Raw genomic sequence first — 26,415 nt, 5'->3', positions numbered from 1 at the left:
GCTCCAGGCTCTGAGCCATCAGCCCAGAGCCTGACTTGGGGCTCGAACTCACAGACCGCGAGATCGTGACCTGGCTGAAGTCGGACGCTCAACCGACTGCACCACCCAGGCGCCCCTGTGTGGGGATTAAATGAGACAACGCATAGATAGCATTTAGCACAATCTGTGGCACAGAGTAAACTGTGAGCCATTACGACTCTGACTCTGCTGCTGTCGCTACTGCTAATGGCAAGTGTTTCCAGAAGTGCTTTCAAGATGTTGAAGTAGAAATGGGTTTCATAAATGGTTAGAAAAATGGATCTACAATGCAGGAGGTACAGTGGGAAGTCATCAGTAATATATCGAAAACAGCTGAAACCACGAGAGTGGATAAGATGGACGCGGGGAAGCTTTCAGAAGAGTAGTGTGCCAAGGAAGGAGCTCTGCAGAGGGACTGAGAAGAGCTGGTTGTAGGTGGCCTGGAAGCCAAGTCCGGAGGAGAAAGGGGTAACGGCACTAATTGCTGCAGAGGGAAAATAAAGACGAGAAAAGACCCTGGACCTGGCAGGGAGAGGATCAGCACGGCCCTCTACAAGGGCAGTCGCACTGAAATGGTGAAAAAGCACCTCGAGTGTAATGGAGTAAGGCGGGTGTGTGCAGGTGAGGAAGTGGATGCTGAGAGGAAGGAAAACTCCTTTGGGAAGTTCAGAGATGAAGAGAAAAGTGAAAAGAACAGGGTACGTGGGGAAAGGGAGGTATGTTTGAGGTTAAGGGAGGCCTGATACTGTTTCTAGGCAGGAGAAAGAAGAGAAAGGTACAGGATGACTGGGTTGGCCTTGGAGGAAGGACGAGGAGACGACACTCTGGAGCCTGGTAACAGGAAGGTGCAGATTAATGCCTCTCAGACTTTAATGTGCATATAAATGACCTGGGGAATTGGTTAAAATAGATTCTGACTCAGAAGGCCTGGGCGTGGGCCTGGGCTTCTGCATTTCTAACAAGCTGCCGGGTGCTGTTGATGCGATCTGTCCATAGATCGCAGTCTGAGTGGTACAGGTGTAAACCATCTTTACCTCTGTCACAGGAAGGGCAGCCAGAAGTGAGTTTGGTCATGGGAGAGACAAGTTGTGGGGGGTTTGCTGTATGCATACCGAAGCCACCTGGGGTGGGGACGGCAAGTGGGATAAAAAGAAAATCAAGAGTCAGGTACTCAGGCCCTCGGTGACTGTTAGGGATGGTTCCCAGGAGGGCTGCTGGCAAAGGTGATGACAGAGGACTCTCTACTGAAGAGGTGAAAAGAAGAAAGATCCTCAGAGGCAGGAGTAAAGCTGAGTGGCTAAGAGGGATAAGGGAGCCGTTAGAATCGTAACTGGTGAGTAATTTTGGAAAACTGGATGAAGGAGGACTTGAGAGGTAAACAGTACTGACAAGAATAGTCGAGAACTCGGCTGAAACCAGAATCTAACAGAATAACAATCAGAATGTATTTTGTGGATTATTGTTTCAAAGTGATTTGCCGCTGTCCAATTAGTCTTGAAAGAGAAAAGACTAACAGAAGAGGACCAGGGGCAAAATGTGCCTTTGCTAATAACACTTTTACGAAGGCGGACTCGCCCGCCACCTAACAGGTTAACGGAAATTAGGACAGAAGACACGCAGACGGCCAACAGTCACGTGAAGAGATGCTCAGCACCACTCATCGTCAGGGAAATGCCAATCAGAACCACAATGAGCAACCACCTCACACCTGTCCGAAGCGGCTAGAATCAAAAAGGTAAGAAGTAACCAGTGTTGCAAGATGTGGAAAAAAGGGAACCCTCGTGCACGGTTGGTGGGAATGTAAACTGGTGCGGCCGCTCTGAAAAACAGTATGGAGGTTCTTCAAAAAGTCAGATTTACCAGTAATTCCACTTCTGGGTATTTATCCGAAGAAAATGAAAGCAGCACTTTAAAGAGAAACATGCAACCTATGTTAACTGAAGCATTATTGACAATAGCCAAGATATGGAAACAACTCAAGTGTCCACTGACAGATGAACGGACAAAGATATGGTGCGTACGTGGACACACACACACACACACACGCGCGCGCGAATATTACGCAGGCATAAAAAAGAATGAAAGCTTGCCACCGGTGACATCATGGATGGACCTAGAGTATATTACGCTAAGTGAGATACGTCAGAAAGAGAAAGACGAATGCCATATGATGTCACTTACGTGGAATCTAAAAAAACAAAACAAACGAACAAACGTAACAAAACAGAGTCCCAGATACAGGAGGCACACTTTGTCTACCACCAGGCGGAGGGGCTGAGGAGTGGGTGAAACGGGTGACACAGGTGAAGGGGACTAAGATGTACAAACTCCCAGTTGTAACACAAGTAAGTCACGAGGGTATAAAGTACAGCACAGGGAAGAGAGTCAGGAATATGGTAGCAACTTTGTCTGATGACAGACAGTACCCAGGCCCATCACCACGAACACTCAGTAATGCCTACACATGTGGACTCACTGTTGTGCACCTGGAACGAACACAATATTCTACGGCAACTACACTTTAAAAAAGAGTTAACAAAAATTCAAAGTGGACAAGTCTTCCCCTTCAGTACTTCAAATACCAATGTTCACGTGTTGTTTGAATCCTTAAATACTTAAAGCCCTGTGGGTATATTAAAGTACAAACAAACTGCTTTTAGGAAAGAAACAGCGGCATGAAATCTCCTATTTTGGACATGCCATTCATCTTATAATAAAATAAATCTAACTGTAAAATTCTGAGATGGCATTTCATAATTTCAGTATTTCACATCTTACTTTTTAAAAGACTCCCAATAGGGCGCCTGGGTGGCGCAGTCGGTTAAGCGTCCGACTTCAGCTCAGGTCACGATCTCACGGTCCGTGAGTTCGAGCCCCGCGTCGGGCTCTGGGCTGATGGCTCAGAGCCTGGAGCCTGTTTCCGATTCTGTGTCTCCCTCTCTCTCTGCCCCTCCCCCGTTCATGCTCTGTCTCTCTCTGTCCCAAAAATAAATAAACGTTGAAAAAAAAAAATTAAAAAAAAAAAAAAATAAAAGACTCCCAAGTTGGGACACCTGGGTGGCTCAGTCGGTTAAGTGCCTGGCTCTTGATTTTGGCTCAGGTCATGATCTCACAGTCATGAGATCAAGCCCCAGGTCGGGCTCTGCGCTGACAGTGGCAGAACCTGCTTGGGATTCTCTCTCTGCCCCTCCCCTGCTTGTGCACAAGTGTTCTCTCTCTCCCCCAAAGTAAGTCAATAAACACTAAAAAGAAAAGACAAGACTCAAGCTGCTCAAGTTAGTTTAAAAAAGAATGAACTGTTCACAGAGTTCCACACTGACAGGCAGGTGCACTTCCCACCTGGCTCTCTTTTGTTCTCAGACTCTACGCAGCTAATCATTCATCCAGGAGCTGTGTGCACATCCACGTGTCAGGCTGAGAATCTTTCTCCATCTACTAGGACAGTGTTTACCAGTGACTGTGAAGCACTGCTGATCTCTAGCATCTTCTAGGTTAGAAGGGCAGGGAGGTTACACGCCGTCCTTACCCCTTCACTGGTTTTCTGCAAGTCTGAAGTTGTGTTTCTTGTGTCGTTGCCGGCGTCTCCACCCTCGGAGCTGCTTTTGTTCTCCTCTTCTTTGCAGTCCTTGTCATCTTCATCTCCTGGAGACTTCCGGGACTGTTTAGAGGATTTCTAAACGTTTGGACAAGTTAGAAGTTAGAGTCAAAGGGACAAATCCTGACGCACAAGGGCAAGTAAGAGCTGCCGAAGCGGCTGACCCACGGCCAGTCTTTGTGGCCCCGCCACCGGATATACGAGTGCAACCAGGCGGCGTGCCGAGGCTGGGCAAGGTGGCCCGGGCGAATCGTTTCGCCTCGCTGGGCCTCAGGGTAACAAGCTGGAGAAGGAAGTAGAGGGCAACTACATGACCTGTTAGTCCTCTCCAGCGGTGCCATGTTAAAAGCAGTACATAAAGGTTCGTGTACCCAGGACACTATTCGTGAATAAACAGTAGCTGGATGGACACCACCTTAGGAGGCTGAGAGTGAGAAGGCACCGTAAGGCCGTCCTGTCCTTCCTCGTCGTTTTACAGTAGAAACTCAGGTCCACAGAGTGAGGTGGACTATCTCACATGATATAGGAGTATTCATGTTAAGAAATCTGCTGAAGCTGTTTGGTTGACAGGATCCACGTAATATAAACTACTTTACTCTTTTAAATTGCAGTTATTTTAGAACCCAAGGGAACTAGCCCCCCCGCCCCGCTTTTTTATCACCACGCATTTGAAATCAAGATGAGCTTAAGGAAAACGAAAATACAATTATAGTTTATAGCCAAAGCTGCTTTGCAGAACAGCATTAAAAGGATCAAAAGCTGGCCCCACTGTGCATCTTTAAGAAAGTAAAATGTAGCATTTCACTAACATGTCCTTTTTGAGGACTTTTAAGAGTCTTTAAGCACCTGGCAAATAAGAGCTGAGGCAAAACCGGTTTGGCCAAGTCACCTTTGGTCTTCCAGAAATGAATTAGCAAGTTGGAGATTCCTTAGACAATCAATATTTTAAATACAACTCCCAAAGAGAAAGTATCTCCTAGCTCTGTGATAGAGCACATAATTACATTGCTTCTGTTTTACTTAACTGAAACTACCAACTAAGCCCGAAATGTCAACTTAAAATGAGGTCATCTTTACTTTTCACACGAAAGAAAAGCAGAGATTTAATAATCCAAACGTGGAGTGTCTACCGTTAAAGCTAAGATCAAGTAGGACAACATAAAAAGCAGAATATTTTTTGTTTTCCTAGTAAATACGGTATAACTATTGAAATAGAGTAACTGCTTTATGTCGTAATTCTCAAATAATAATCTCTGACCTACAGTTCTTAGAGGTAATCATTCACAACTCCCTAAAATTTCTAATGCTTACAAAGGATACTTATGAGTAACCCCACGAGTGAATTTATACGCCTTATAATTTGGCATTACACAGACCAGAATCAGGCCTTTCCTCAAGTTTTGCTGTTGAGCCACAGTCAGCATTCTAAGAAACCTGGCCCCCAGGCTGTATTTGGTAACCCTGAAAAGCTCTTACTGTGCTGCAAATTCAGATCAGGGCAATTCCTGTAATTGTGGGGAGGGACCCTTTATCTGTTTCATCACTGTGCTCCTGAATTGGTTATGTCCAACTGTTGCCACCTTTGGTTTTTTTAACTTAAGATTACTAGTAGTTTAGCACCATCATCAGTTTACTCTGCTGTGAGGCTCTCTGATTTGCCCTACTTTATGCAGTAATGTGCATGCAAAATATTTTGACCTATAATTTTCCAGGATCTGTGATGGCTCATATATGAATCATCCATATACTTACTGCCAAAGAGATACACATAAATCTTCAATTATGTTCAAATCTGCTTTTCACTGTGAACCACTGCTTTTCAGTGGCAAAGGAAGATTATTCAACTTTAAGAAACAGGGGTAAGAAAAGATCACCATATTCGGAAAAAAGGAAACATTTGGGAAGTCAAGGACAACAAGGAGGTTACGTCAGGTAAGCGCTTCTCTAAATGTGGTTCCCAGACCAGAGCCATCAGCCTTACCTAAAACTTTAATTCTCAGACCCCACAGCCAAGACCTACTGAAACAGAAATTCAGGGGGTGAGGCTGGGCAGTGTGTGCTTTAACAAGCCCTCCACATGGTTCTGACGCAGGTGGAAGTTTGAGAACCACTGTGCTAGGTTCTCAGTTAATACTGAAAATGAAAAACCATTTACGTTCTTCCAAAGTCTTTGTGTTTGTGCATAATTCTTTTGACAATAAATAAAACAGTAAAAAGTGAAAAGAAAGTCACGGTTCTTAAGTGCTTGTGAAAGTTGTGATCTGGAAGGAAAAGCAAAAAAAGATGATCCCTTAATTGAACACAGAGAAACCTCAGTAAGTAAAGTATGTCTTTACCCCTTCACTGCTTTAAATCACCTACCCGCACTAGGTGTGAGCCCCATTACTTCTGGGCACCACAACAAGCAATAAAATAATGACACTCAAAAGCCCCATGTCCACACTATTAAACGCTGCTACTACGTCAGGTAGCTTAGATAATGGAGGGTGGTACAATACATTGCACAGCTGAGCAGGCAATCATAAATTTAAAAAAATCAATTCGATTGGGTGTTTAAGTGAAATTCAAAATGCTAAAAAAAAAAAAAAAAACTCAGGGGGCGCCTGGGTGGCGCAGTCGGTTAAGCGTCCGACTTCAGCCAGGTCACGATCTCGCGGTCCGTGAGTTCGAGCCCCGCGTCAGGCTCTGGGCTGATGGCTCAGAGCCTGGAGCCTGTTTCCGATTCTGTGTCTCCCTCTCTCTCTGCCCCTCCCCCGTTCATGCTCTCTCTCTGTCCCAAAAATAAATAAACGTTGAAAAAAAAATTAAAAAAACAAACAAACAAACAAACAAAAAAAACTCAGCTTAAAAATGCAATGGAAGGTACGGTCTGACAAGGAAAATTCTAATTATTTTTTTGTGATTTGCAAACTGTATCCCCATCCAAGGCAAATACCATGTTTTTCATTAGGTGCCAAGTAATATGTATTCATACATTTTTACCTGTATGCCTGTGGGGTAGACTTTACAGATTGTAAAAGAAAATGCTGATCATCGAATAAAGTCTTGGGACTTGGTTCTTAAGGAGTTTCCCAAGTCTGGTGTCCAGCTACTAAATACCAGATCTAAATGGAAGTAATTTATTCAATCGTGTGACAGACCAGTTATAGTGAAACTTGTACCAATCTCTGGTTTTCAAAGATCTATCTATCTTACTTCCAGTTTCTAAAGGTGAACAGTTTTTACAATGTCATAGTTTGTTCAACTGTATGTCTGGATTACTGTGAAAAACCTAGACTTTCAATTTGTAAATCTAGGATCACGTCACTCCTATTACCGTCACACTGGGAATAAATCCAAATTCCTTAAGGTGGCGCACAAGTCTCCATGACTGAGCCTTTGCCTGCCTCTCCCTCTGGGTCATGACCCCCAACCACGCTGGTCTTCTTCCAATTCAGGCCAGGCCAGACTCTTCCTGCGTCACATCTGGGCTGCTCTGTCACACACGCCCCTTTCCCCCACCCCCAGCTCTTTCTTCGGGCCTCAGTATGAACTCTGCCTCTTCTCTTCAGAAAGGCCTCGCCCTCTATCTAAAGAACGTTCTCCTACCACTTGTTTCCTTCAGAGTCCTCTCTTCATTTATATGTATTATGTGTACATTCCTTAGAGCAGAAAGACAGATTAAGGGTGTATCTTTATATTTACCTAGACTTGTTCTCAATCGTACTGAGTCTCCTATATTCCTAAAGTCTTCAGAGCTCATTTGGAGGTGACCGTAGGAGGCACACCTGCTCTTGTCCCCTTGGCTGAAGAACAGACCTTCTCCAACTGAGCGGCAGTATTTTCAGTGCCACGTCGGCCTTGAAGGGTCCACAGCCAGCTGCCCTCACGTGTAAGGTCACCTGTCCTATCCCCTTGGCTGTATTACTGTCCCCAGAGGCAGAGGCTCCACAGAGCTAGTATATTTCTATGTGCCCAATGGAGGAATTAAAGATCATCTAATGAATGTGCATATAACATTAATAACAATGGAAACGGTTCTCAGGCACCTTCGAAGTGTAGGACTTTTTCCGTTTAGAGCCTGCTTTTTCATTCTTTCTTTTGCCTTTTCCATCCTCTTCCACTCTATCCCCTTCCTCCTCACTGCTCGCATCTGCAGTATTTCCACCTTCTCCCTCCGTTTCCGAGGAGCTCTGTTGCTGAATTGCCTACGAAATAACAAGATATTGGCTAATTACATTTTTGAAAAATTTTCACGGACACTGTGAAGAAAACATTCTATTTTATTTTATTTTATTTATTTATTTTTTTTAAATTTTTTTTCAACGTTTATTTATTTTTGGGACAGAGAGAGACAGAGCATGAACGGGGCAGAGAGAGAGGGAGACACAGAATCGGAAACAGGCTCCAGGCTCTGAGCCATCAGCCCAGAGCCTGACGCGGGGCTCGAACTCACGGACCGCGAGATCGTGACCTGGCTGAAGTCGGACGCTTAACCGACTGCGCCACCCAGGCGCCCCGAAAACATTCTATTTTAATCTAAAAGGGTTCGGCTTACTCTTAAGATTGCAAAATAAAGGACTGTCAACCTCAATTTTCCAGTGATCACTTGACTTGAATGAACCCCCTTGAGTAACAGAATTACATTTAATCCAAAATATTACCGAAGCTAAATTCTGATTTCAAATAGATGGAGAGTAACTACTAGTATAAGAGGACATATAACAAAGACCCCAAAGAGAGTTAAAACCAAAGAAATGAGATCTAACAACGAAGCAAACCATTACCTGGTATCCAGTGAACTTCACTCCTGGGTTATTCTCTATTTCCCACAATCCTTCATTAAATCCTTTCCGTTTGTTTGACTTTCCAAACTTGTCTTTGTATTCCTTATATGGAAAAAGGTCTTTGGGACCTAAAAATGCACTGCAGAGATATTTTAGAAATAGGATACATTTGACCTTCAAAGGTACAATATTTTTAATATCAATATCAACAAAGGTGTCAGAGCATATTTTAGTAAACAAGTTAAAAGTATAATAAACCCTCTGAGTTAGGCACGTAGCACAAAATGTTTTACACATACACTTCAAAGCAGAAAAAATAGATAGCTGGCTACATAAACCAGCAACTCTAGACTGTGCTTTGATCTTACTTGAAAAAAATTTTTTTTTACATTTATTTATTTTTGAGAGACAGAGAGAGAGCACAAGTGGGGGAGGGGGAGAGAGAAGGAGACACAGAATCAGAATCAGGTTCCGGGCTCTGAACTGTCAGCACAGGGCCTGACGTGGGGCTCGAAGTCACAGGCCGTGATAATATGACCTGAGCTGAAGCTGGAAGCTCAACCCACTGGGCCCCCCAGAGGCCCCTGATCTTACTTTTAAATTACCAAATTATTTTTGTTTTAAAACTGGCTTTTGGTTACAAAGATAGTTTTAAACCTTTAAAGCTTATTTATTTTTGAGAGACAGAGCATGAGCAGGGGAGGTACAGACAGAGGGAGACACAGAATCCGAAGCAGGCTCCGGGCTTCGAGCTGTCAGCACAGAGCTCCACGTGGGGCTCAAACTCACAAACCGTGAGATCATCATCACCTGAGCCCAAGTCGGAAGCTTAACTGACTGAGCCACCCAGGCACCCCACAAAGGTAGTTTTAAAGATGTCCCCTTTGACCACTTAAATCATCATCTTAAACTAAGCCTTATTTATGCTAATCTATATACCACATTAGCAAATTATTCACTGTTCTTTCTGTAAATTAAAAAATCACATTGGTGTTTAACGAGGCACTAAACAAGAAAAAAAATCAGAAGTACAAACAGATACAATGTTACACAATTTCAACCCTACCTTCCACGAATCACAGCCATAAAAAGAAAGTCAGTGAGAATAAATCCCGCGGTTGGCTAACAGATCGGAGCGTTCACACTAGCGTCTTCGGCATGACCCCCCGTGACATCAACCCGGCGAATGAGACAGCGGAGGCCCGCATCCCGGCTGACACCCAAGAATCTTCCATTCCAAACTACGGCTCACGTGTCCAGCCGTGAGACAGACCTGAGCGGACGCCTCGAACCAGTCGGGCACCACCGCGGTGTTGCGGCTTCCGGGGGGAACAGACGCACGCCGCCAGCTCAGGGAGCACGCGGTCCAGCAGCGCGAGCGGGGGTTCGGACAAAATCGGAAAGGAAAAACCGCGGTACCGCGTGCTCGTAAAGGAAACCAAGCAGGGAAGGGGGTGGCGAGTCCGGGGGGGGGGGGGACTTTACAACCCCGGACACGGAGCTCACCGGCCTCGCGGACAAGGCAGCGATCGGCGAGAGGAAACGAGCCGCCCGTCACCGGGGGGAGAGCAGCGCGGACACAGGGCGGGGCGCGGCCGGAAGGCCCCGACGTGGGGGGAGGCGTCCGCGTCCGCCGAGTTTAAGAAACAGGCCGGGCGTGCCTGGGATGAGGGGAGCAGGGAGGGCAGGGCGAGGGGAGGTCGTTGAGGGGGCTGCGTCGGGACACAGATCAGGAGGGCCTCGAAGGCCGCTGTGGAGGCTCAGGCTCAGACGAGAAACCACGAAAGGTTTGAAGAGAAGTGACAGCTTGTGTTCTAACAGGATCCCTTTGGCCACCGGGCTGAGAACAGACCGAAGGAGAGGGCACTGGGGCAGAAGCAGGGAGACAAATCGGGCCACTGAGGTAATGCTGGTGACTCGGGCCAGGGCGTAAGCCGTGCGGTCGGTGGGAAGGCGCGGGATTCTGAATTCACGGTCAGGAAAGGGCTAACACGGTTTGTCAAGGGGCTGGAGACGGCACGTGAGAGGGACGGAGAACTGAGGTTATCTCCAAGGTTGTAGACTGAGAAATGAAAAGGACAGATTTGGCGTTTACTGAAACGAAAGAGCTTTTTTTTATATAAAAAAAATTTTTTATGTTTATTTTTGAGAAAGAGAGAGAGAGAGAGACAAGAGAGTGAGCAGGGGTGCGGCAGAGAGAGAGGGAGACGCAGAATCCGAAGCAGGCTCCAGGCTCCGAGCTGTCAGCACAGAGCCCGACGCGGGGCTCGAACCCACAGACCGCGAGATCATGACCTGAGCCGAAGTCGGACGCTCAACCGACTAAGCCGCCCAGGTGCCCCTGGAACGAAAGATTTTTGAGAGAACAAGATTTGAGGGTGAAAAGCTCAGATTTCGATGTTAAGTTTGAAACCCCGGTCTGACATCCAAGTGAGGAGGTCAAGGAGGGAGCAGGAAAGGCGCTTCTGGCACTCAGGGGAAAGGTCTGAGCTGGAGGTATATATTTGGAAATTATCTGCAGAGATGTTGGAAACTTTGAGACTATTATTTAATAGGTTACTGTTGAGTGTTATAAATTCCACTTTCTGACTGGGGCTTCATACTAATTCCTCACTGCCTAGCTGATCGAAATTTTCAAGTTGATAAAAACACCCAAGGAAGCTTTCTGCCCCCGACCACCAAAACTTCCTTCCTTGACCTTTGACAGCTTGGTCAACATGACTCTATCTCACTGAATCCAGACATAATTTTGCAGGTTACTGGACATTTTAATCAAAGGATGTCAGTGTCTTGCTTGACAAACTGAACATGAGAAAGAAATGGACTTTGCCGATATCCTTTTCGAGAAATGTGTCCTGCATTGTTAGGCCATGGCTTTTGACTTTTCTCCGGCCTCTGACGCCACGTATAGGAGCTAACTGCGGGCTAAGCTGCCCGAGGTTCGCGTCAGCTACTGCTCGCCAGGGCCTGCCTGTATTTCTGTGCTGCCACGGGAGGGAGGCAGGGTTAATATGCAACTGGCCACGCCAGCTGTTGCCAGAAAGAAGAACCCCGAATGAACTGTTCTGAAACAACTACTTATTTGTTGACACACAATGTTTTTTCCTAGAAGATAGACAGATAATTCCACAAATCAAATCTCCTCCCAATTGGTTAATTTTCCTGCATGTTTTACAAACCTTAAAGGGTAGGCCAGAAAACAAAATTGTTCAAAGTTCCATGCTCTAAGGATGTTATTTTTTTTTTTCTCCTGGCCAAGGCTGTCTTGAAAATTGTCCAGAATAAAACTACTGGGGTTAAGTTATATGGAACAGAAGAATTTGGGGGTCCAATTACCTCACTGTCTGGGCGTTAGAATACATTCCAGGCCATGTTCTGAGGAAAATTCTAGTCTGCTTAGGGGTGCTTGGCTGGCCTGCACACAGCTTTCTTGTGAAGTTCCTCACCTTTATTTCATTTAGTGAATTTTATTCATCCAACAGCTATTATTTTAAGCATTTCCCACTGGCCAGGCGCTGTGCTAAGCACCGTGTCTACAGGAGCGAGCAACACCCACGTGTACTCTGCCTCCACAGACGGGCTGAACATTAGGTACTTGCCAGGGCGTATAATCTCAGGTTCAGGGACACCCGATCCCTAATAAATGCTCTGCTGAAACAAAGTCCTGGCAGGTGTTTTTGAAGTTAGTTTTCCTCTAAATGTTTCGAAACCCACCTCTGTATAATCTAACCAGTAAAAAACGAACATATGGACTATATTATATTGCTCGTTGGTAGAACTACTTTTACTGAACAGAGCCTCGGAAGGATGCCGTTGACTTAGATTAGTAATGCGTTAAGAATCGGTTCCGGGAAACCCTTCACACTGTTCACTGGGATGACTGTTACCCTCACCAGCTGCACACCAGGTGGTAAGCTCTTTATTTATAGTGCTTTAAAGAATGCCCAGAAAATGTTTACTAAGAGAAGTGACCACACAATGTTCGTAAATGGTTGATTTGTCCTATATAGAAGAGGGATAATCTTGTTTCTTAAATCCTGCCAGGTCCCAGAAATACGATCAAATCATTTGGAAACAGGTCTCAGAGAAAAAGCAAAGTAATGGTATAGACGCAAAATGGAGAAAGGAATGAGGCGAATGTAAAAATACGTAGCACGAAGCCCTCTGCGCTTATTGTAGACAAAACATTTACTTCTAAGCTTTCTAGTAACCTCTCTAAGGAGGAAATCATGGTAAGCTGGATATTGCACAATGACTACTAGATAAAAACAAAAAAAGGATAAAACTAACTTCTTGAAAGAAACGCAACTATTTCTCACACGAACACAAGAAATAAATACATCTTAAGGGCCCCCTCTCCCCTGGCTAGCTCTCTTTCGAGGCGAGCATGAACAAGGTGCCAGAGTGGCAGAGGCAGCAAGCTAAGAAAAAGTTCCCGCCTGGCCCTACTGCATTCAAATGAACACAAGCACAAGGGATGACCCTGAATTTGGAGATTTGTAAGATTTCATGACAGGTATTCTTTTTTAGAAAACATTTTTAAGTTTTATTTATTTATTTTGAGAGGGACAGAGCAAGCAGGGGAGGGGCAGAGAGAGGCAGAGAGAGACAGAGACAGAGAGACAGAGACAGAGAGATCCCAAGCAGGCTCTACACTGGCAGCGCAGAGCTAGACAGGGGGCTCGTACCCATGAACTGTGAGATCATGACCTGAGCTGAAACCAAGAGTCGGACGCTCAACCAACCGAGCCACCCGGGTGCCCCTCATGACAGTTTTTAGCTTCCTCCACACATACAATCCCTATTCCATTTGTGTCCTTGTGTGACGGACCACACACGTTTTTAGTGTGTCGAGACTGACCATCATCTCCTGGTATCTAGTAACCAGCTTCCTTCTTTCAATGATGAATTATTCCTTCCAATTTTCTTCCCTATTACAGTTGCCTAAGCTAGACACTATGCTTCCCATTTCCCGATGGCAACACGTGGTCACAGGACCAGGTTTTTGCCACAGCTGTGCGTGCAAGTGTAAGTGACATATGCAACTTCCTTGTCACTTCCTTACACACAAGTGTCCTGTTCTTCATGTTTTCTAACCACCCTCCACTCCCCTCTACCTGGAAGATGTACAGGTGCTGCTGAGCCAGTTTTCATTGGTTTTTAAATAGCAGACAAGGCAACACCCCAGGCGATGGCAGGACAAAGTGACAGAAGGAACCTGGGTCCCCAGAGCAGAGCAGTCTGCACACCCTGAGCTACCTGCCTACCTCTGGATTGTTTCAAAGCAAAGAAAGAAATTTCTGCTATCTAAGACGCTGTATTTTCCGCTCCGTTTATCCAGCAGTTTAGTCTGTACTCTAACCAACGCAGTTTAAAAACCTTATTAAGTTGGTATGTTTGCTTCAGGGTTCAACAAATTGAAAGGGCCTGAGAGAACCTAAGTTTGTTGTATGAAATATGGATGAAGGAAGTCTCTCCAGAAGGGAAATATACAAGAGCAACAAAAGAAATTACTGGGAGTGGGAAGGAGACCACCCAAGGACTTACAGGTGTCCTAAAGGAGATTCTGGGTAATGTCCAACATTTACACAGAAATAACATTCGTAAGTAAAATGAATGAAAAATCTTCACATTAAGAAAAATACATTATTAAGCTTGCCGATTTTATATAATTGTGCTCATTTTAATAAGACCAGGTATAAACAACGTAGCCTCGTAGAGCCAAATTAGAGGTGCTGAAATTTCAGGTTGTTTTGTTGACTTACGTTTCATGGGTGCCAAAAAAGAAGATAGGATATTTGTTTGCTGGAGGCTTCACAGCTCCCTCTGGGAGTTCATCAATCTGTTAAAGATAAATTTAGTTTTTAAATATGCAGTTAAATCATGTAAAATAGCATAAACAAAATATTGTTCTGATAACTCTTTTGCTAATTTCAAAATAAAATTATTCTAATCAAAATCCCAATAATTTTTCTTCTTTTGAACCTTGTAAGTGATTCTAAAGTTCGTATTTGGCCCACCACATGGACAGTAACACTGTAAACTGATTATAACCATTATGGTAATACATCACCAGGAGCCCAAACTACTCATTTCTTCTGACTCAATAGCATTACTTCTGGGAATCTGTCCTGGCAAAATAGTTAAAAAGAATAACAACAACAACAAACAAAAAGATGGCACTTTTTGGAGAGGACGGTGAATTTACACACACGCACACACTACACCTAGAAACATACATGCTGTAAGGCAAAGAATTATTATGGAAAATTAACTCAGTGAAATATTATACAGTCATTAACAATTACCATCTCTTTCCTGGACTATTCCAAGTCTCTCTCCACTCGTTTAAGCTGGAATTACATTTAAAATGCACATTTGATTATCTCACATCCCTGCTTCAAATCCTTCTATGGTTTCGCATTGCTTAAAGCATCCTTAACTGTGCACATGAAACCTTTGGAACTTTAAAAAAATGATACTTAGGGTGCCTGGGTGGCTGAGTTGGTTAAGTGTCTGACTTTGGCTCAGGTCATGATCTCACAGTTTGTGGGTCTGAGCCCCATGTCGAGCTCTGTGCTGACAGCTTAGGGTCTTGGAGCCTGCTTCAGATTCTGTGTCTCCCTCCCTCTCTGCCCTCCCCCACCCGCACTCTGTGTGTCTCTCTCTCAAAAATAAACAAACATAAAGAAAGAATAATGTTACTTTAGTCCCCCCCCCCCCCCAGACCTACTGATTCTTATGTACGGTTAAGGTTGAGAACCTCTAATAAGATAAAGTCCAAATTCTTTAGGCTATTATATAGTTACATATTCATAATTCCTTACAATGTTTCAAGAAACGGAAATTTGCAAATCTCCATCTGTCGCCCCAACCTTTCCTTTGAATTCCCATAATTCTGACAGGATTATGTTGAAATGCAGGCATGAAATTACCAATGTCTACAAACCATTTCTATTTCCAGGTCCTACAAGCAGCTCAAACTAAAGAAAAGGCTACAAAGAGGAGAGGCACACTGAAGTTCAGAGAGCAAGAGACCAGGCCTGATACCCCATGTCTGGAAGAGATCTGCGGGCCTCCTTCACTCACATGTGGCATGTGGCAGCAGCCTGGGGGTCACCCCACAGTTCAGTCTCTGAACTGAACGAACCATGTGTCAGAGCAGACACTGTGTACTGGGGAAAGATGAACTTTGAGTCTAGAACTCGTAAAGTCCTGCTTCTGATTTTAAACTGTGCCATCGAAGGCATCATTTCCTCTCCTGGGGCCTTGACTTTCACATCTGTAAAATGGGATGGTTGCACTTGGTGACCTCTAGGTCTCCTTCAATCTTGAAATCCCATGGCTTGTCTAAAACTGAACTAATTTCCCTTGAATCTAGTTTTGTTTTCTAACTTAATTATTGGTATAGTCTGTTACCAGGAAAGAAACCTTAATCTTTTTATTATTTCCTCAAGCCCCATATTCAGTTTTTTTACCAAATACTCCCAATTCAGCTCCAGGAAATGTCTCTCAAATTGATCACTATTCCCATTAGTAAGTGTTGTTCCCTAAACAAGTTCTCATGATCTTTTAACAAGGCCATTACAGGTCTTTCAAAGTACCTCCTTGTCTCCAGGCTTTCCTGTTACATTCAATATGACCCTCCAAAGACAATTTAAAATGAATAATTTCATTTGAATAAATTCACTAAACGTTCAATAATGAATGTGTGTCTGTGTGCGTATATACGGTAAAAAACATGACATAAAATTTTCCATCTTAACCATTTTCAAATATACAGTTCAGTAGTGTTAACGATATTCACACCGTTGTGAAACAGATCGCCAGAAAATGAGTAACTGTACTTTAAGCGGACCAAAGATAGAACTTAAAATGGAAATGCATGGTGACCAGGTGACAAAACACTGTCACGTCATGTTGGGTTTTTTTTTTCACATTTAGAAAAAAACTGCAAGTAAACAGTTTAAAAAGAAATCTTTTAAAACTTTCTGTCAATACAGCTTTTGGATGAACTTTTTCTTTGCTATAATGTTACATGAGTAACATCTATTGCAGAGGCTGCACAGCGACGGCCCTCAGGCCATCTCTGGCCTGAAGATATATTTTGTTTGGCTCGAACGATGTTTTTTTTTTTTGTTTTGTTTTGTTTTTTTTGTTTTTTCCCAACTGAATTAGTTACCAACACTTTAAAACAGGAAGATTCACATTAAAATCCAGAACAGCTTGTGTGAAAAAAAATATTACAGATAGGGATGAGCAAGCATTCCTACAAGGAAACGATTAGCCAAGATGTTCAACAGATGCCACCTTGAGACCAACTATGTTACACTTCCGCCACACTCTAGAGAGTGTCAATGCCTGCGTTCCTCATTCATACCTTTTAGCCGGCCCCTTTGGAGTACTTGAATGTGGCCCCTGTAATAAATATTGTCAACGATCTAGTAACTGGCCTGACAACCATGTTGGTTCCCCTATAAAGGTGTTAAGTAGGTTGACTTGTATTGAGAGTCCTGTTTTTTTTTTTTTTTCTGCCTGTTCATTTTTGAGAGGGAGCGCAAGAGAGTGTGCACACAAGCGGGGGAAGGGAGGGAGCTAGAATCTCCAGCAGGATCCACGCTGTCAGTCAGCCCAGAGTCCCACGGGGGGCTCGAGCTCATGACCCTGATATCATGACCTGAGCCAAAACCAAGATCCAACACAACCGACTGAGTCACCCAGGTGCCCCGAGGGTCTTGTTTTTAACTTTTTTGAAAATTGTACTTTGGCATTTTTGGAATAACAAGTTGTTCAAGTAGATACACCTTCCTGAACCAATTAAAAAGTGCACCTCCCAGGCAGTTTTTTGGCTCCTACTGTGAATACCAAGTGGCAACAGAATTTTACTTTCAGTTTCTGTTTTGTTTTGTTTTACTGTTTGTTTTCCTGACTTTGTATTTTTACTTTTGTTCCCAGTTCTCAGCTACGTTTGTTAGGATTCTGGTTTGCACACAGCCAATGTGTTATTCCCCATTACAGGACGAGGGTGAACTACTGTCTTTTGGGTGTGACGTGGCAAAGAATCTGGTATGTTAGTCTTTTAGTCTGTAGAATGTCTTGCTTCCTTTGGACAGAAGAAGAGTCCTTTTGAGACCTAGATCAGTGAATGTGTGTATTTTATGTTACCTTTAACCTGTAGCTGAAGTTTCAGACCTGAAGCCAGAAGCTGTGTTCGTACTTGACAGAGTGTTTACTCCTCCTGTGATTTTGAAACATTTTTCTACTTCTGGAAAGGGTCTTAACAAATTGGGTATAATTTTCTTAAAAGATCTGTTTCTATTGGTTTACAGATAGTAATATGACTTATAAAAATATAAAGGTACATAAGAATCCTCAGGAATTAAAACAGTGAATGTACAATACTTTCAATATGGTGGCCTTTTTGTTAACGTTCTTTATTGATTTGTCTGCTTTGCTCATTGCAGAGACACTCAGGGGGTGTCAGTTAGAAACCAAGCCTGTAATCCCTTGAAGTTTATAAATCCACAGCCCTATGGACTCGGGGCAGGAGGGAGGCAACCTCATATTTCCTAGAAAACGTGTCCTCAGAGTTTCATCCCTGCACCATCACCATCAGCTGTTACATGGGGACTCATCAGAAATACTAGTTCTGAGTCCAGAATTCTGACCAATTGACTTAGATTCTTTGGGAGTTAAACCCAAGAGTCAATGTTTTAAGAAACCTCCAGCTGATTCTGAAATACATTATAAGACATTCCCCCTCTTGCTGTGGTTCCTGTGGATGGACTGCCTTCATTTCTTGTGCTTAACAGGAGTCTCATTATGTCTGCAGGATTTTTGCAATGTGATTGCAAAAATGTACCAACGCATGATTGCTTTCTTAATACTTTAAAATGTACAAAATAGCAAAATTCCTATTTTTTATTAAAGGAATACCATATTATATTAAATGTGGTGGCCTTCTAAGAAAAAAAAAAATCCTTCTCACAGAAACTGACAGGTCAGAGGCAGTTATACATAAAAAACCATGGGGCGCCTGGGTGGCTCAGTCAGTTAAGCATCCGACTTTGGCTCAGGTCGTGATCTCATGGCTTGTGAGTTTGAGCCCCACATCAGGCTCTGTGCTAACAGCCCTGAGTCTGGAGCCTGCTTCAGATTCTGTGTCTCCCTGTCTCTCTGCCCCTTCCCTGCTCACGTTCTGTCTCTCTCTCAAAAATAAACAGAAACATTAAAAACAAAACAAAACATGGGGCGCTTGGGTGGCGCAGTCGGTTAAGCGTCCGACTTCAGCCAGGTCACGATCTCGCGGTCCGTGAGTTCGAGCCCCGCGTCGGGCTCTGGGCTGACGGCTCAGAGCCTGGACCCTGTTTCCGATTCTGTGTCTCCCTCTCTCTCTGCCCCTCCCCCGTTCATGCTCTGTCTCTCTCTGTCCCAAAAATAAATAAACGTTGAAAAAAAAAAATTTTAAAAACAAAACAAAAACAAACCAAATTTAGGGGTGCCTGGGTGGCTCAGTTGTTTAAGTGTCCAACTCTTGATTCTGGCTCAGGTCATGATCTCATGGTAAGATCAGGCCCTGCATCGGGCTCCCTGCTGGGCACGGAGCCTGTTTAAGATTCTCTCTCCCTCTCCCCAGCTCTCTCTCTCAAAAAAAAAAAAAAAAAAATCCAAATTTAAGCAATCAAAGTGAATCCTTGAACAAATCAGACTGGTTGATAATTCTGCTGTAAAAACAATTCTGTCTGAATTTAATCCTTATAGAATGTTATATAAGTATATGTTTTATTTTTTAAGTAAAATTTGGGTTTGTTTCCTCATGAAGACACTAATTACATTGGGACTTCTTAAACAGGTCTACTGAGGGGCGCCTGGGTGGCGCAGTCGGTTAAGCGTCCGACTTCAGCCAGGTCACGATCTCGCGGTCCGTGAGTTCGAGCCCCGCGTCGGGCTCTGGGCTGATGGCTCAGAGCCTGGAGCCTGTTTCCGATTCTGTGTCTCCCTCTCTCTCTACCCCTCCCCCATTCATGCTCTGTCTCTCTCTGTCCCAAAAATAAATAAACGTTGAAAAAAAAAATTAAAAAAAACAAACAAACAAACAAAAAAAAAAAAACAGGTCTACTGATAAGCTAATGTTGCTTGCATATAATGTTAATGGTTAAGGAAAATATAAATATAAACGAATTATATTTCTGACAAACTTTTCTAAACCAACAGCTATTATATTCTGTGGTATATTAGATTAAACATAATTTCCAATACTTAACTTTAAGATGCTGGGCTAGTATTAAATTGAATTAAAGGATAATCTTTGCATCCTTGAATAATTTCCACATAGAACAGAATACTGAAGCATTGGGAGCTGTGTGTGGTTTTGTGTCATATACAAATAGGGATTACAAGTAGGGATTAAGTCTGCTACTCTAAGATCTAAGACACAGGAAGGATATGTGCATTATGATTGTCCATGAGCTTTGACCGTTTGCTGAAACACTTGTATGGGACAGTAATTCCTCAAGTATCTGGCTCTCTGTAAAACAGATGTCACTCTGGGTAAATTATAATTAATATGGAGATTGAGACTCTACAGAGAACAACACTGGCACAGAAGTATAACCAGGTAGGTGAGGTAACAGGAGGTGTTTTCGTTTACTAATGGGAAAAGATTAATTTTGTACTTGAACTCAAGTATTTAGGTTGTTCCCACATGTGGGAGAAGATTAAGGACAAGGCCCAGATGAATGCTGAAAGTTATAGGTTTGTGGAAAGGGAAATTTACTTGCCTTGGACTGTGTAACTGCAAATAGTCTAAAAGTTTATGCAATGAAATATTAAAATGTTGCCAAAGCTGGATGTTTGGTTTTTATCAACTGAATTACAACCGACATACAATATCCTGTTAGTTTCATGTGTACATCACAACCATTCAACATTTTTATACATTATAAGATGGTCCCCATCTGTCATCATACGAAGTGACCATGACATTGGCGACTGTATTCCCTATGCTGCACTCTACATCCTGTGACGGTCACTAAGTCTGTGCCTCTCAATCCTCCTCACCTACTTTGCCTGTCCCATCTCCAACTCCTGCCTGTTCTCGTAGCCAACAGTTCCCTGCATCTATGCGTCTGTTTGGTTCATTCTACAAGTTTCCGGTTTTGTGTTTTTTAGGTCCCACATACAAGTGAAATCATACAGTATTTGCCTTTCTCTGACTTACTTCACTTATAATAATACCCTCTAGATCCAGCCATGTTATCACAAATGGCAAGGTTTCATCCTTTTTTCTTAGGTAATATTCCACTGTATACAGATCCCACATCTTCTTTATCTATTCGTCTATCGATGAACACTTGGGTTACTTCCATATCTTGGCTATTATAAATAATGCTGTAATACATAGGGGTGCATATATCTCTCCAAATTGGCATTTTCATTTTCTTTGGATAAATACCCAGAAGTGGAACTGCCTGTTTGCATAGTATTTCTATTTTTAATTTTTTGAGGAAACTCCTTACTGTTTTCCATAGAGACTGCACCAGTTTACATGCTCAGAACAGGGTGTGAGTGTTCCCCTTTTTCTACATCCTTGCCCACACTTGTTATTTTTTGTCTTTTTGGTACAGCTGGCTCAGTTTTGATTATTTATTCGTAAGATTAAAAAGGGTGAGCTTACAAATCCATTAAGGTCAGATATTTATTCATACAATACCAAAATTTGGTTTTCTCTGTGAGAATAACAAATTGGTCTTGGAGTATCCTGTCTGTTCCTAACAAGATGTGGTAAAAAAGGTTATTCCCTAGCTTCAGAATAATCTGCCATACTTCATTAGAATAACTCCCAAGACTTTGTGCTGTCATATCCTTAAATTTGTTTTTGAACAAACAAAAGTTCCTTGCTGAACGAAGAGTTTTGGTCCTTAAAAAAAGTGGGCTACCACCTTCGATGTGATTTTGCAACATTATATTATTACTTTAAGCCCTTATTCATTATTCTCAGATATCTAAGTTCCTCTCCTAATCAAGTGGTCACATCTCTGAGAAGTCTCATGACGTTGCTGAGATTGAAGTGTTCACTGGGAAACAAATTCTTTTGGCTCCGACTGTGGTAGGAGATCAGAGGCTCAGTATTGCCAGTGCTCTGAATGATTCGAACAAGCCAACCACATCCTTCTGTGGGGGCCCCACGCTCTCTCGGCCCCCTGGCTGTCCACTCTGTTCCTCAATGCAAACCCCAAGTGGCTCTGGGTGGCATGTGGTATCACCTCTTCCTCTGGGCCACGCGGGTGTGAGTTTATGTAACTAATAAGCGGGGGTCTATCTCATCTGTCCAGTGTTGAGTGTCGAGCCATTCCCATAACCACTCCCTCTCAGCAACAGGGCGAATAGAGGATGAAAACACAGACAGGCACCAACATCAGGGGAATCTGATCGGAATACTGGGGGTCAGGGGTCCCACATGGTGGCAGCTTCATGGTTTCACTGCAGTCCACCTGGTGGTTGGGGGTGAGGAGGAGAGGAGGGTGAGAAGTGCTGAGAGCCAGAGGGTAGGCACAGACACCCAAGCGCCCTCCTTCGGCAATGCCCTTGCTCTTAGAAATGCTCGTGGCCCATTCCCGTCCTTTGTTCAAATCTCTGCTCAGATAGTACCTCATCAGAGAGCCTTCCCTTACAACCCAGTTAAAAATAGCACCTCTTCCCCTGTCCTCCTCTGTTCCCTTATTCTGCTTTATTTTTATTCTTAGCACTTTCCTGACACGGAGTATTTTGTTGGCCTCTTCACATTAGAATATAATGTCTGTGCTGGGGAAACCTGCGTCTTCACCACAGTAGCCCTACTGCCTAAAGCAGTGCCCGACACACGGCAGGTGCATAACAGACATCCCTTGAGTTCCAAGGTTTCCTTACTGACTTAGGACCTGAAGAAGCCTACACTTGCTCATGGAGGAAATCCGTGACCTCAACTATGACACGGAAGACAAAGTACATCATGGAACGCTTTTGATAACAGATTACTAAGGAAAATTATTTCAAGGTTATGGTATAAAGGAGTCTCTACGCTTAAGAAAAAAATGTGACAAGCAAACTTGTCTATTCGACTATGCCAACAAGAACAATTTGGGGGGCTAGGAGCACCTGGGTGGCTCAGTTGGTTGAGCATCTGACTCTTAGTTTTGGCTCAGGTCATGATCTCTTGGTTTCGTGAGTTGGAACCCCATGTCAGGCTCTGTTCTGTCAGCACAGAACCTGCCTGGCATTCTCTCTCTCTCTCTCTCTCTCTCTCTCTCTCTCTCCCTCTCTCTCCCTCTCTCTGCCTCTCCCCTGCTCATGCATGCTCTCTCTCTCTCTCTCAAAATAATAAACTTAAAAAAAAAATACAGAAACAGGGGCGCCTGGGTGACTTAGTCAGTTAAGCATCTGACTCAAAAAATTAAAAAAAAAAGATAATAAAAAAATTAAAAAAAGAAAGATTTGGGGGGCTAGCTGAAAAGAACAGGGAGAGAAAAAAGACTATTTGGGGTACAAAAGTGTATAAAGTGAAGTTAAATTACACAGGAAAAAAAAGCTTGCATGATGATGTTACAAAAATGGCTTTAGATAGAGAGGTCTACAAATGAGTCAACAAATTTACTGCAGGCTAAGAAAAGGGAAGCACATTATGAAACAAGGAAATGTGCACAAGATAAAGGGGAAAGAATTTTCTAAATGTGACTATATTTGGCTTAATAAATAGGTTACTCATCAACTTAATATTTGAAAATGACACTCTGTTAAAAGAACCACAAACACAACTATATGGACATAGCTTCCAAAATAACAATTTGAAAAATCTGTAGGGGCTCTTGGGTGGCTCGGTCTGTTGGGTGTCTGGCTTTTGGTTGCAGCTCCAGTCACGATCTCACAGTTCATGAGTTTGAGCCCCGCGTCATATCCCGTGCTGACGGTTGCAGAGCCTGCTAGGAATTCTTGTGCTCTCCACTCCTCCCCTTCTTGTCTCGCTCATTCTCTCTCAAAATAAATACACAGGGGCGCCTGGGTGGCTCAGTCCAACTTCAGCTCAGGTCATGATCTCGCGGTTCGTGAGTTCAAGTCCCGCGTCAGGCTCTGTGCTGATGGCTCAGAGCCTGGAGCCTGTTTCAGATTCTGTGTCTTCTCTCTCTGACCCTCCCCCGTTCATGCTCTGTCTCTCTCTGTCTCAAAAATAAATAAACGTTAAAAAAATTGTTTTTAAATAAAAAAAAATACACAAACTTAAAAAAAAAAGAATGAAAAATCTCTAGGAAATCAGTCCCTGATATCTTTAAATACATAAAAATCATCACCTATTACTTGATAGAGCTATTTCATAAAGACATTTTGTTTTCCACGCGATGAAACTTTCAGAACCTTGACAGTTTTATCTTTAAAAGAATTATAAATAATTCTGAGAAGATACACTTAGAACGCAGTGTTTTTATTTGTGATGGGCTCTCTGTAGGGGACAGGCCAGATGACTTCTTGAGGGCCCTCATTAGTGTTTTCTGTTATGGCTTCTGGAGAAGGAGCACGTGTGGGCAGTCATCCACCCTCTGCCCTCACAGGGCACCTTAGGGAGAGCCAGTCTCTGACAAGTGGAGAAGCTCAGGTTGAAGGGTAAAAAGCGAGGGGTTTGGTTTGTGACTGTCCCGGAAGGTCTCCACTTAAACGTCCACGTCCTCTTTTTTCAATTTCAGAAATCATGCTTACAAAAAACTTTTTTTAATGTTTATATTTATTTTTGAGACAGAGAGCATGAGCAGGGGAGGGGCCGAGAGGGAGACACAGAATCCGAAGCGGGCTCCAGGCCCTGAGCTGTCAGCACAGAGCCCGACACAGGGCTCGAACTCCTCAACCGCGAGATCATGACCTGAGCCGAAGAGGGCCGCTCAACCGACTGAACCACCCAGGCACCCCCAGAAATCATGTTTTAAATGGAAATGCCTAAAATTCTGGCATGTTCCCTCAACTCTCCTTTAGTCCCCATGGTCTTCTAAGCAACTGTCCCCACAGCTTCAATTTTGAAGAGGTACAAAATACACTTGCTTTTAGGGTTTATTTTCACTTTTCATGAGAAGTTGATACATCATATACCCATATAACTAACCTAATCAAGTATATAACATTTAAGTCATCTCAGAAAGTTCCTTCATCCTCCCTACCAGTTACTTCCCACCCACCACAGGCAACCACTATCCTGATTTACGTCCCCATAGATCAGCTCTGCTGGTTCCTGAATTCAAAAAAAAAAAAAAAAAAAAAAGGTAAGAAGTCTGGGTATTGGCTTCTATTGCTCAGTGTTTTTGAAATGAATTGAATTCATATTATAGAAGTAGTTCAGTCTTACATATGGCCAAGTAATATTCCACTGCACCCGTTCTCCTACAGATGTACTGATGGACATTTGTTGTTGTTGTTTTCGTTTTTGGACATTTGTATTGTTTCCAGTTTTGGTTACCGTGAATAAAACTGCTATAAATATTCTTGCTTTCTTTTTTTTTTTGATCTATGGTTTTACTTCTCTTGGATAATCCCAGGAACAGGATTACAGGGTAATAGCACAGGTAAATGTTTAACCTTAAATGTAAGAATCTGCCAGACTATTTTCCCAAGTGGTGATCATATCATTTTACATTCCCTCACACAACGTAAGAGAGCTGAGATGTTCTACATCCTAGCCATCGTTGGTACAGCCAGCCTTTCTAGGAGGTATGAAGGGGTATCTACTGGGATTGTCTTTTAACATACGAAACTGTCACATCCTCTCTGCACGGACTCAAAAGACATGAAAGCGTATGTCCACAGAAAGATCTATATAAAGATGCACACAGAGCTTTACTCATAGTAGCCCAAGTGTGAAAACAGCCCCGGTGTTCATCAGCATGAGAGCGGCTGAGCGGGCTGTGTGTGGTGTATTCAAGGTTCACACAAGGGAATACTATCCAACAACGGGAAGGAATGAAGTTCTAGTCAGACAACAACATGGACCAGTCTCAAAAACATGCAAAATGACAGAATCTCACATAAAAGAGTAATACCGGGATACTATATGATTCCATTTATATGAAGTTCTAGAAAAGGAAAAGCTAATTTACAGTGAAAAGGTGTCTAAACAGTGGTAACTTCTGGGGGAAGGTGGGTGTGGTGAGTGAATGGGAAGACGCGAAGACGCAGGAGAAAATTTTCTGGGGTGATGGTAATATTTCATACATTGATGGGGGTTGTGTTACACAGATGTATATGTTTGTCAGAACTCATCCTGTGAAACACAAGATTCATGCATTCACTGTATGCAAACTTTACCTCAAAAATGTAAATAAATTTTAAATTCTAGTTAAGTATACATACGCTGAAGTGCTTAGGATGAAATAACATATGCAAATTAACTTAAAATACATGAGAAATAAGATGGATGGATGGATGGAGAGCGACTGTTGGAAGGACAGAAGTGTGGTAAACAAACCCAGCAAAATGTTAATTGTAGGGTCCCAGAAGTGGGTATATGGGATTCACTTTACATTCCAACTTCTTCTGTATGTTTCAAAATTTTCATAATAACATTTTGGTAAAAATAGTAGGGGAAGGGAGGGAATATGAGGGTAATATAACAAGTTGGTTACATCCTTGTCTCTTAAGCTAGAAAGTCAGTGGACTGTGTCTAGTCAATAAGTGAAGAGGAGACAGGAGACTTGTATTCCGCTGTAAGTAAAAGTTTTTTGTTAAAACTATGTACGTACTTTAGCTAAAAACAATTCAGAAAGAATTTTTAAAACCACCAAACTGCCAATTACAGAGATCGTACCAGTCACACTTCCGCCAATAATATGTGAGTTTCTATATCCCTGTAACTTCACTATTCATGGGTATTAGCAATATACATATATATATATTTTTTTCTCAACTTGCTATGTGAAAAATGATGTTTTGTTTTAATTTGCATTTTTTTTTAACGTTTATTTATTTTTGAGACAGAGAGAGACACAGCATGAACAGGGGAGGGGCAGAGAGAGGGAGACACAG

General features: G+C 43.0%; 2 protein-coding genes across 2 annotated transcripts in view; one reads left to right on the top strand and one right to left on the bottom strand.

The window, feature by feature from the left end:
- The window catches only part of TM6SF1 (transmembrane 6 superfamily member 1), a 58,524-nt gene extending 42,444 nt beyond the window's left edge, over positions 1 to 16,080 (top strand). The window contains exon 10 of the mRNA XM_045448595.1: positions 15,344 to 16,080. Within this exon, the coding sequence (XP_045304551.1) occupies positions 15,344 to 15,523 (180 nt within the window). The 3' untranslated portion in view covers positions 15,524 to 16,080. The remainder of the gene's footprint in view (positions 1 to 15,343) is intronic.
- HDGFL3 (HDGF like 3) overlaps positions 1 to 26,415 on the bottom strand; it is a 74,862-nt gene that overhangs the window by 11,565 nt on the left and 36,882 nt on the right. Inside the window, exons 2-5 of the mRNA XM_045448601.1 lie at positions 14,145 to 14,221; positions 8,380 to 8,518; positions 7,642 to 7,800; positions 3,545 to 3,691 (exon numbers count right to left, since the gene is read on the bottom strand). Coding sequence (XP_045304557.1) covers positions 3,545 to 3,691; positions 7,642 to 7,800; positions 8,380 to 8,518; positions 14,145 to 14,221 — 522 coding nt within the window. The remainder of the gene's footprint in view (positions 1 to 3,544; positions 3,692 to 7,641; positions 7,801 to 8,379; positions 8,519 to 14,144; positions 14,222 to 26,415) is intronic.

This window comes from Leopardus geoffroyi, chromosome B3 (genome assembly GCF_018350155.1).
Source record: "Leopardus geoffroyi isolate Oge1 chromosome B3, O.geoffroyi_Oge1_pat1.0, whole genome shotgun sequence".
Classification (NCBI taxonomy): Eukaryota; Metazoa; Chordata; class Mammalia; order Carnivora; family Felidae; genus Leopardus; species Leopardus geoffroyi.
Note: the sequence above shows the minus strand (reverse complement) of the source record. Positions and strands in the feature narration are given on the sequence as shown.